General features: G+C 45.4%; 1 protein-coding gene across 1 annotated transcript in view; it reads right to left on the reverse strand.

Moving 5' to 3' along the window:
• UBASH3A (ubiquitin associated and SH3 domain containing A) overlaps positions 1-8,715 on the reverse strand; it is a 26,377-nt gene extending 17,662 nt beyond the window's left edge. Inside the window, exons 1-3 of the mRNA XM_068155213.1 lie at positions 8,603-8,715; positions 5,216-5,269; positions 2,070-2,256 (exon numbers count right to left, since the gene is read on the reverse strand). Of these exons, the coding sequence (XP_068011314.1) occupies positions 2,070-2,256; positions 5,216-5,269; positions 8,603-8,715 (354 nt within the window). The remainder of the gene's footprint in view (positions 1-2,069; positions 2,257-5,215; positions 5,270-8,602) is intronic.
• Positions 8,716-11,707: the final 2,992 nt, after the last annotated feature.

Consider the following 11,707-nt stretch of genomic DNA (forward strand, 5'->3'; position numbering starts at 1 on the left):
AGGTGGAAGAGGGGTGCACCAGGGGGACACTGGACAGAGGTGTTTGTGGTGTGCTGGCACTAAAGGATAGGACTGTAGTGACATGCTGCACCAGGGGCAAGTGCCATGCAGCAGGCTCCTCTGGGGCTGACATGTCTGGGAGCTGCAAAAGACATGGGGAGTCAAGATACAGGAGAGGGTCAGGTCAGGAGGAGGAGGTGGGAGCCAGGTCAGTGAGTCTCACATTTGCCTGTGAGGCAGCCAAGTCAGATCTTGCTGACAGCTGAAGAGTAGAGGATAGCACTGGAGGGTGCATTTATCCCTAGAAATATGCTACCTGAAACAGGGCTGGGTTGTGTGAGGTGAGAGTTGCAATTCAGTCCTCTCTTCCAGGGGCAGGCCTTTAAACCTGACACCTTCCAACAGCCCAGCAGTTTTTATTAATTGATGATTTTTGTTCTGCATCATTGTGATTAATGCCCATGAGGTACTCTGCCATTCAATATTTTGCAACAAAATACTTTTATTTTCGCTGTCTATACTCAGCAGCAAGGTTTAGCATGAAAGCATGGTTAATTACCATCATCACATCTCCAGCTCATGCCTGTTTCAGCATGTCAGCTGCAGCTGATGTTCATGTGCAGCACTGAAAAGTGGATACCAGTTGGCTCCAGAGATTTTGCAGACTGTTGCTGGTCTTTGGTGATACTGGCACCTTCACCTGTGCAGGAAGAGTAGGCCAGCCAGGAGGATAGTAGCATCTCCAGAATCAGAAAGCAGCCTACCAGGAGACCAGAGCAGTAGCCTAACTTCCATGTTAAATTACTGACAAAGTGACTCAGCTGTACTGGCAAACTCCATCCCAGCTCCCCTTGCTCCTTCTCTATCCCTGCATATTGTGCTTCTCTCTTTGTTTTTGCAATGTCCAAGCTTCATTAGAAAGGGTAAAGACTGGGACATGCCACCATTGCAATGAGCTTCTGGCTGGGACTCTGTCAGGGAGGCAGGAGATCTCCTGAGATCTCCATAGGCATAATACCAAACTTGACTATATTCTATGATGTACTGGCTGTCACCACTGCACAGCTGGCTGAAGGCAGCCACTGCTGCCCTGGGCAGGAAGGTTTGATATCTTAGATCTGTGCAGCAGTGGGCATGATGTCTCTAGCCTGCTGATAGCTGCATGTGGCAAGCAGTGTCTCCTGCTGTCAGGTCCATACACAACCTTGTCTGCACAGGGTTACTCTAGGCTGATGTTAGACACATGTTACCCTGCTGCCTTGAAGCATCCCACTGTCCATAGCACTTAACTTTTAGGTATGCCAAGATCTAAGGTGGGTAGCTAAAGTAGGAAGAAAGTGCCAACACAGGGGCTGAACACTCAAAATAGTAAGCAAGCACATCTGAATCTGGGTCATGTCAGTTGGATCACCAGGGAGAAGGTCTGGTACAAGACAGTGGCAGGTAGCCCAATTTCACCAGTAATTGATATTTGAGCTTTGCATGTTGTGGTGGTTTGGCCCTGTTTGGGGGCCAGATGCTCTCCAAAGTCACTCTATCACTCCCCTTATTAGATGGACAGGGGAGAGGGAAAACATAACAAGAAGCCCATGGGTCAAGATAGAAGCAATTTAATGGGGCAAAAATGAAAGCATGGAAGCAAGAGCAAAGATGTTATTCAGTACTTCCCATCAGCAGAAGATATCCATCTGCTTCCCAGGAAGCAGGGCTTCAATACATGTAGCAGCTGCTCCAGAGAACAAATGCCATCAAGGAATGTCCCCCACACCTCCTTCTCTCAATTAGATTTTATATCTGAGCTGATCTCATTTGGCTCATTGGTCAGTTTGGGTCTGCTGGCCCATCCATGTCCCCTCCCAACATCTTGCCCATCCCTCAGCCTACCGTTGAGGGGATGGAGTGTTGGAAAAACACAGCCCTGGTGCTTGGCTCAGCAGTAGCCAAAGCACTGGTGTGTTACCAACACCCAGCTGCAGGACTGCAAAACACAGCACTAGAAAGACATCTTGGGGGGAACCAACTCCATGTCAGTCAAACCCAGCAGAGCACACCTCACTCCTGTACCTTACCGTGAAGAAATCACAGAGAGTGATGTGTGGAAAATATTCATGGGCTCTGTTTCTCCCACACTGGCGCTTGCTCTCCTTCCAGAACTCTTGCAGGTGGTTATGGAAAGGGCCAGTGGGACACAAGTAAAGAGCATACTCCTGAGGGATTGGGTCATCCAAAGAAGGATCATTGCAGTGGGAGTGCAACCTGAAATCAAGAGTATTTCATAGAGTGTAAGTGCGTGCACCACTTAACTCTTGTTTCCTGTGGTCGAAGGCATCCATAGCAGAAACCAGAAAAAGGAAATACAAGGTTGTTGCTTTCTTACAGATGAAAAACTAAAATAAAGGCTCCTTACAAAGTTTCTGTCTGAAGTACTAACAAATGGGGAATGTTTGGGGTTTTTTTTTCTGCCTTTTTTTGGTGTATGTGTGTACTTCACATTTTATTATGTCCCAAGAGTGACTGGCCATTGGAATGGGCTGCCTGGGGAGGTGGTGGAGTCACCATCGCTGGAGGTGTTTAGGAAGAGACTGGATGGGGTGCTTGGTGCCATGGTTTAGTTGATCAGATGGTGTTGGGTGATAGGTTGGATTTGATGATCTTAAAGATCTTTTCCAACCTGGTTAATTCTATTCCTATTTCTATTCTATTCTATTCTATTCTATTCTATTCTATTCTATTCTATTCTATTCTATTCTATTCTATTCTATTCTATTCCATTCCATTCCATTCCATTCCATTCCATTCCATTCCATTCCATTCTCATCTTTCAGTGAGTGAAAGGGAAAGACAAAAAATATTTTAGGGTTTTTCAAGTAATTTTTCTGGTTGTTTTTTTTTCTTGGCTGGAAACAGAGGACTGGAGGAGGGAAAATAAACAATGGGTAGAAAAGGTTGAAGAATGACAAAATGAAAACTAACTGCAGATTTACAGAAGTACTCAAAAAGAATTGGGAGTGTTCAGGAGGAGACTTGATAGGGTGCTTGGTGCTATGGTTTAGTTGATTAGGTGGTGTTGGATGATAGGTTGGACAGGATGATCTTGAAGGTCTCTTCCAACCTGGTCTGGTCTATTCTATTCTATTCTATTCTATTCTATTCTATTCTATTCTATTCTATTCTATTCTATTCCATTCCATTCCATTCCATTCCATTCCATTCCATTCCATTCCATTCCATTCTAATTACCCTTTTTATTCAGCCCTGATAAAAGCAAACCGGACAAATCAAAAAATGTGCAAGCAAAAGTCAGAAACTCCTGTGCCACATGGTGATATCCTCCACCTTGTTCTCCACATGCTGTGTGTTTGGCTTTGCAGCTGCTGGATTGGGAGTGATTGGCAGTTAGGCTGGTGAACATGGCAGCATCCTTGACAAAATTTATTTGGTAAGAATGTGGCAATCTCAAATGTCTCCTCTGGCTTTTCACAAAACAAGAGAAAATAAATAAAGGAGAAGAAAGAAAAAAGAAATCAAGTCAAGCAAAATAAAAGGCACAGAAAAAAGATAGCTGAGGAAAGTGAAAGGAAAGATTGGATTTAATTTGAAGGTGGATTAAAGCAAAAAACCCAGTTATCAACATATGAATAGCGCATGAACACTGTGTGGGGGTCTTGGTACGGAGCTAAAAGCTTTCTAGGTATTAAGGCTAACAAGTGATTTTTACTCTAAGATACTTCCTTTAGCAAGTTCAGAAGAGGACAATGAAGTTGGTGAAGGGCTTGGAGAATAAATCTTATGAAGAGTGGCTGAAGGAGCTGGGGCTGTTTAGTTTGGAAGAGGAGGCTGGGGGGAGACCTCATTGCTCTCTACAACTACCTGAAAGGATGTTGTGAAGAGGCTGGTGCTGGTCTCTTCTCACAGGTAATTAGTGATAGAACAAGAGGGAGCAGCCTCAAGCTGTGATTGGGCAGGTTTAGACTGGACATTAGGAAAAACGTTTTCATGGAAAGAGTGGTCAGGCATTGGAATGGGCTGCCCAGGGAGATGATTGAGTTGCTAACCATAGATGTGTTAAAAGGTTGTTTGGATGTGGTGCTTGGGAATTTGGTTTAGGGGTGAATCTTGTAGAATAGGGCTATCGGTTGGTCTTGGTGATCCTGAGGGTCTTTTCCAACCTGAATGTTTCAGTGTTTCTGTGATAAATAAGCAGGAGGGTTGAAACAAAGAAGTGTCTGCCCAGAGCAGCAGCTCCCATGAATTGACTAACATCACTATGGTAAAAGCAGCTGCTTCTGCCCAAGACTGTCTTTTCCTCCCCACTTCCCCCTCCTCCCCCCCCCCCCCACCTTCTGCAAGTAACCTTGCTTCCCAGAATAAGTACAAATGCAGTTATTTTTTTCTCCGTGTGGACTGAAATAGAAACAAAACAAAACAAATTCCCAAAACTCAGGTGCAAAATTTTTTGTGTGGTGTCTATATTCAACTTTTTTTGACAGAATCAGTACCTGAGCAAAGATTCACAGTATCACAGTATGACTAAGGTTGGAAGAGACCTCAAGGATCATCGAGTCCAACCTGTCACCACAGACCTCATGACTAGACCATGGCACCAAGTGCCACGTCCAATCTCCTCTTGAACACCTCCAGGGACAGTGACTCCACCACCTCCCTGGGCAGCACATTCCAATGACCAATGACTCTCTCAGTGAAGAACTTTCTCCTCACCTCGAGTCTAAACCTCCCCTGGCACAGCTTGAGACTGTGTCCTCTTGTTCTGGTGCTGGTTGCCTGGGAGAAGAGACCAACCCCTTCCTGGCTACAACCACCTTTCAGGTAGTTGTAGAGGGCAATGAGGTCACCCCTGAGCCTCCTCTTCTCCAGGCTAAACACCCCCAGCTCCCTCAGCCTCTCCTCACAGGGCTGTGCTCAAGGCCTCTCCCCAGCCTTGTTGCCCTTCTCTGGATGCGTTCAAGTGTCTCAATGTCCTTCTTAAACTGAGGGGCCCAGAACTGGACACAGGACTCAAGGTGTGGCCTAACCAGTGCAGAGTACAGGGGCACAATGACTTCCCTGCTCCTGCTGGCCACACTATTCCTCATGCAGGCCTGGATGTCATTGGCCTTCTTGGCCACCTGGGCACACTGCTGGCTCATGTTTAGATGGCTGTCAATTTTTAGCACGTTTAATGCAAAAGCACTTAATAGAAATCATAGGCACTTACCATTTTGTAGCATCTTCTATTGTCTTCTGTCCAGTAGCAGCCAAGGCTTTTTGCCTATGACAAAAAAAAAAAAGAAAAGGGAAAAAATGAATCAGAACAACATAACGAAAACTCCTATAAAGAGCAGGCATGATGTGGTCACCATGTCTGTCTTCCAGTACAAACAGGGCTCTTAACAGATAAATTATCCCCAGAAAGCATTCATGTCTTGAAGCCCTGCAGATAATTTTTTTCACTGCAAGTCTTTAATCCCTTGACAACTGGTAATCCATCCTCCCCACAGAATGCCCTCCTTTGTGTTCTGGAAATGTTTCCTTAGCACTCTTACTGACTCTGTTGATCTTCTTAGGGTTGGGTAAACTATCCACACATGCATTTCAAGGGCATGCTTTGCTAGGATAATGTTCTGGGTTCAAGATGCCAGGCCTAATCCCATACATAGAAACAAAGTAAAACATATTTGTACTGGGGTTTGACAGTCTGGATTGAGGCTCTCCCACAAGACTGCAGAAAGCCAGGTCTGAACCATCAGTTCAGTCCAAAATGAGGGCAAATTCCCACATGTGTCTCTGTTCATGTGACTATGATTCTCTGGGATCAGGTTTGATTCAGTCTTCCTTTTCACACTAGAGCTTTCAAAATCAAAGTGCTTGACATGAGTCATTGTGACTAAATGTTATGTGACAGATGAAGGGTTACATTATTTAACTAACACCTATGAACCCCATTTTCAGCCCTGTAACCCACCTACAAGCTTCTCAGAAAAGACATGAAGGAGATGTAGAGACAGTGTGCATGGAGGAAAATCTTCTACATTATTTGATATCTGCTCATCTTTTCCCTTCTCTCTTGAGGCCACTCCCTATGGCCACTGGATCCTGAGAGCATTGATTCATTTAGTCTCCTCACATTTTTATCCTCCATCCATTCTCGTGACACTTGAGCATGCACCAGCAGTGCAATGAGTGGATTGAGCAGCAGAGGACTTGGATTCATCCTTGGTACTTCCTTCTAGTCTTCTGTCTTCTCTCTGGTGCAAAAATTATACATGGGCTTGATAAAAAACATTTAAGTGTGCTTAGGTGTATGTGCAACCATGCCTGATTCTTCAGTGGACCTCAACAAGGGTGATTGCTAATGTGAGTCTTTCAACTCAAACTTTACCTTCTGCCTTCCTTCTCCAACTACCATGGCCAAATCAAAGCAAACCCATGAGCTAGCTGGTATAAACCTAACCTGTGCCCTTTGTGGCTGAATACTGCACATTTTCTTTACATGCCTCTTCTGGCTTCCCCCTCTCCATCACGTCAAACACAAGCAACCTGTGGTTTTGTCTCTCCCCATGCAGACCTTCCTGTCATATCCTACTGAAATGTCAGTGCCTGCCTCTGCTCGGCCAGTGATGCCAGATTTTGTCAACCACTTGTACACCTCAAAGTGACTGTTTTGCTGCTTCGTGCCATGCTGCTACTCCCACCCAGAGAGAAGGTCTGTGCAAACAGCCCTGTAAACAAGTGGAGTTTGACTTCAGCTTTTATTTTTAATCTTAAGGCCTTCAAAATTGTAAACATGATAAGAAACATGGGTTGTCATGTTGCTGAGTACTATCACCTTGCTCTCTTGTGTTCCCCTGGGTGCCTGTTCCCACCTTTTGTCTCATCATATACTGTAGAATGTTTTCCAGTAGGGTTTGTATAGCCCGTACCATCAGGAGAGCATTAGGCTGTAACTACACCTCTTATGCTTCCCTGATAAGCAGTGAGGATCGAAAGATAATGCATAGAACAAATTCTCTCTGTAACAGTTCCTCTCAAAGAGTGAGCAGGAATAATCCATTAGAAGTCTGTACTAAAAATAGTGTCTCCACAATGTGAATAAACCAGCTCTTCCCTGGAGCAGAAACTGCTGACAGGTCAGTCTGTGTGAGCACGAGGAGAGGCCTGTTTTGTTGATAGGATGCTGGGCTTGAGCCTCACACATTTGTATTTTGTTCTTTGGGGAACTGCTGTCTTGGCATGCTGGTTGTACCTTATGAAAGATTTTGTAGTATTTCCAGCCAGCCTCATTATTCTCAGGTCAGGACATCTCAACAACTTTTCAGTATACTTTCATTTATGGTTCAATCCAGGAACTACAGAGACAGCTAAATGGTCTTATAAAAATGCAGTCAAAATTGTGAAGGCCTTAAAGTCAATACAAATCAATAAAGTAAACAATGAAGTGGTTTGGGGCATCTTGTAATTTTATGTTTATTTGCACAGTACTTCACCACTGCTTCTGGATTTTGCCCTGGGAAGCACAAAGCCGTCTCAGGAACAGTAGAAAGTGTTTCAAAGGGGGTTGGAAGAACATCACACGTAGGACAAAAAACATTTGAAAAATCAGCCATTACTTTGAGGTGATCAAACTTATAGCATTGGTAGAGAAATGATGAGCAGAACTGTGCAGAACTGGGAGCAAGGGATCCACAGTTTCTGTGTAAGTTGTGTCTATCATAATGTCACTTGCACAAAGTTGAACCACAGATCACAGCTGTCCCTAAAAAAGCAGCGCAGCCCTTGGGAATGGTGGCTTTTCACTTGCTTAATGTGCAGTCACAAGGGAGAGAGCGTGCTTCCCTCTCTAATTTGCTTTTATGAGCTGTTCTCTGACACTCAAAGCTTTTTTGGCTTTTTTTTAATTAATAACAATTTAAACTGAAACACCTATAACTGTCCTTCAGAAACTCTAAAATCCTCCTGACAACTTCCCTGTCCAACCAGAGTGATGTTCTGGGGAGGAGAGACTCCTAGGTTTCATTTTTATTGACTTGATTAGCTGAAAGTAATGCCTCATCCATTTGAGTTGCCAAGAACAGTGCCTCACTATTTGCTACTACATTTTCCAGGTAGGACATGCTTCTGGGAATGAAGTCCTAAGCCAAGACAGGAAGAAAAATTGACAGCCTTATGTGGCACCTCGTTAAGGAAAGCATACTCTTTTGAAACATCTTCCAGTGACAAAATCCAGGCCTGAAAACAACTTTGCATAGAAGTTACATCCACATTTAACTCCATTATCATAACAAAGGTAAGCAGACAAAATGAAAGAGGATATATCTCAAGAGGAAATTATGGACATCAACTTCTAGAGTCATTGTGAAGTTTCTCCACCTGAGGATGTGAAAGGCTGTGTTTCTTCAGATATGGACAGCACTCACATGAATGTGTACGGAGGAGGCTGGTTTTGCAATATGAGCAGTGCAGACCTCTCCACAAGAAACTCAAAGCGAGATAGATCTGATCTCTGTGTAGGAAGCAGCTAAAAAGCAAGCTTCCTATGAGAAGTACCTCCTCTGTCTGAAATACCTCTGAGCGCTGCCAAGGCCACCAAAAGCACATTACTCACGCGGTATGAGCTGGGAATCCTTTGGCCAGGAGAGCCTCGAGGAGCACAGAGGGGCTTTTGCTCCTGCGCTTGTTGCACACCTTTGCGTACAGCTGTGTCTCAGGCACCGCCATCTCCTCCGCCTTCCCCCTGACTCTGCACTGAGCACCAACAGATATTGGCAGGTGGGAGGAGGGTGCGAGGGAGGGAGTAAGAAAATGAGAGAGAGAATGAGGCAGCTAAAGTAAAAGAACCCTCAAACCTCCTGTGATCATCTGTGACAAAAGCTGACATCCTGTTTTCGTAGCATTCTGCATCTCTACATTTTTGTCGTAGTGTGGCTAAAAAAACCCCAAAAGCTACCTGCAGGCTTTTTCCATCCACTCCAGCAGAAAAGGCTTGTAGTCTAAAGGTGAACACCATCGTCAGGGTGGATTTGCTGAAGAATCTGAGATGATTTCTTTTAGGCTTCCATTTTAAATCGTCTTATGACAATTGTCTTGTGGTACTGAGGATTGCCCCTTGGCAGGCCTCCTTTGGGCCATTCTGGCCAGGGGCTCATGCTCCATGAAGGTGGCCACTCGTGCCCCACATCCAGGAGCAGGAAGCTTTCTAGACTCCCAGGACAGGGAAGGTCCTTGGCTTCCCCAAGAGTGTCTTCATCTCTAGCATGAAGCACAGCCTCTTGCCAGGACTTCTCTGGGCCCTTTTGGCTTGGTTCTTGCTGCTGCTCTGGCATCTCCAGGGCACCATTGCTTCCCTGGCTCTTTCAGGCTCCTTTGCACATTTGTAACAGGAGCAAGCCTGCTCTTGCTGTGGCTCCAGCTCCCCAGCAGTTCTTGCCTGTGCACTGTTAACAGGCTGTGCTTGGAAGGTCGCCGGGCTTGCTGCATCATCAGAAGCGGACACTTTCCAACTCTCCCAAGCATGAGAGCACTTTTCATGTGTCACAGTCCAAGAAGCACAGTGATGGAGCAACTTCTGGAAGGCAAAAAGCATGTTTGTCACCAATACGTTGGAAGATATTGCACAGTACCACACATCTCCTCTTCTCCTTTTGTGAGTGCTCACTACCAGTCCTCATTCTTCACATTCCCTCTTTTCAGCACACAGGGACTTCTTGGCCTATGTTCCTGCTGTCACTTTCCATGGCTCTCTGGCTTTCCTTTGCCAGGCTGCAAAGAGTGATTTTCCAGCTCAACAGATTAACACATCAGCCTGGTCCTGGCTGCACATGGACTTGTGTTATTCCTGTGAACACTGACTCTGAAGCTGAGTCAGGACAATAAAATCCTCTTGCCATTTACAACGTTTGTAATTTGTGTCCATAAAAGTGGTTTTGGACCTTAAATGCCTGGGATTTCAGGCAAGTAACAGTCTTATTTTCATTTGGCTCATACTGAGGTGTGTGGAATAAAACAGAACAGCACAGTTCTGTGTGATGCTGTCTTCTGCATGACAAGCTCTGACCCAGGGCTGAGGGCTCCATCCAGGAGAGCAGCTCTCTGCAGTGCAGGCCCCAGGCCCATTCAGCAGGCAGGGTCAGGGGTGGGTGCATCCTGGTCTGTATCAAAAACAATGTATTCAGCAGGAGTAGAGAAATGCTCATGCTCCTCTGCTGGGCACTGGTGAGGCCAGAGCTTGAGTACTGTGTTGAGTTCTGGGTGCTACAGTATAAGAAAGACATTGTGGTCCTGGAGTGGGTACAGAGAAGAGCAACAAGGCTGGTGGGTGTTTTGGAATGCATGTCATATGAGGAGATGCTGAGGGAACTAGAGTGGTTTAGTCTGGAGAAGAGGAGGCTAAGGGGAGATCTTTATTGCTCTCTACAACTACCTGAAAGGAGGCTGCAGTGAGGTGGGGGTTGGTCTCTTCTCCTAAGTAATTAATGTGGCTTTTTGCTTCTCTTCCCTCTTCCCTCCACCCTCCTCTCTATCATCAGTTTCTCCTCTCAGTAAAAAAAAAAACAAACAAGCAAAGTAACAAACTGAACCAAAACAAAAAAACCCAACCCAAACAAAAAAAAACAACAAAACCAAAACCAAAACAAAAAAACAAGCCAAGTTTTATAGAATCAGAATTGTTTCAGTTGGTAAACATCCTTAAGATCATGGAATCCAACATTCAACCTAAGACCACCATGGTTATTGAGCGGTTTCCCAAAGTGCCACATACACCTGGGTTTTGAACACCTCCAGGGTGTTCACCCTCCACCATCTCCCTGGGTGAGGTGTACTACTCTTAAGCATTTCATGAAGCTGAGCACACATTTTCACTCTCTAAATCACAGAGTATAAGTTGGTCAATAAAACACGAGATATTGCTCACAAAGTACTGCTAAAACACTGTGCAGTATTTAATTATAAAAGATAACCACACCTTCAAAATACCTCTGTAAGTGCGCTCTCTGCTGCAGGCACACAGAAAAGGCTAAACCCAGGAAAGGAATCCTAGAATCAGAGAATTGTTAGGGTTGGAAGGGACCTCAAAGATCACCCAGTTTCAACCCCCCTGCCATGGGCAGGGACACCTCACACTACAGCAGGTTGCTCAGAGCCACATCCAACCTGACATTACAAAACCTCCAGGCTGGCTTCCACCACCTCCCTGGGCAACCTGTTCCAGTGTCTCACCACCCTCATGGGGAAGATTTCTTCCTGACATCCAGTCTGAATCTAGCCATTTCTGGTTTTGTTCCATTCCCCTTATTCCTATCATTGCCTGACACCCTAAAAAGTCCCTCCCCAGCTTTCTTGTAGGCCCCCTTCAGATAGTGGAAGACCACAATAAGGTCTCCTCAGAGCCTTCTCTTCTCCAGACTGAACAGCCCCAACTCTCTCAGTCTGTTTCCATAGGAGAGGTGCTCCAGCCCCCTAAGCATCCTCATGGCCCTCCTGTGGACATGCTCTAGCATGTCCAGATCCTTCATGTAATATGGGCTCAGAACCGGATGCAGCAAGGTGAGTCTATGAGCCTTGTGTGCTGAAGAGATGAAGCACTTGAGGCTTCTGCTTTCTATCACCCAGAGCTCTGGGCGGACTCCTCAGCCGCACGAGTTTTGGTGAAAGATGAGGAAGCACCAGCCTGTGCATTTTGTGGTGCTCCTTTGCTGAGAGGTTACAGGGA

Source organism: Melanerpes formicivorus, unplaced genomic scaffold, assembly GCF_026170545.1.
Source record: "Melanerpes formicivorus ecotype bairdi unplaced genomic scaffold, bMelFor1.0.p_v2 SCAF_30, whole genome shotgun sequence".
NCBI lineage: Eukaryota > Metazoa > Chordata > Aves > Piciformes > Picidae > Melanerpes > Melanerpes formicivorus.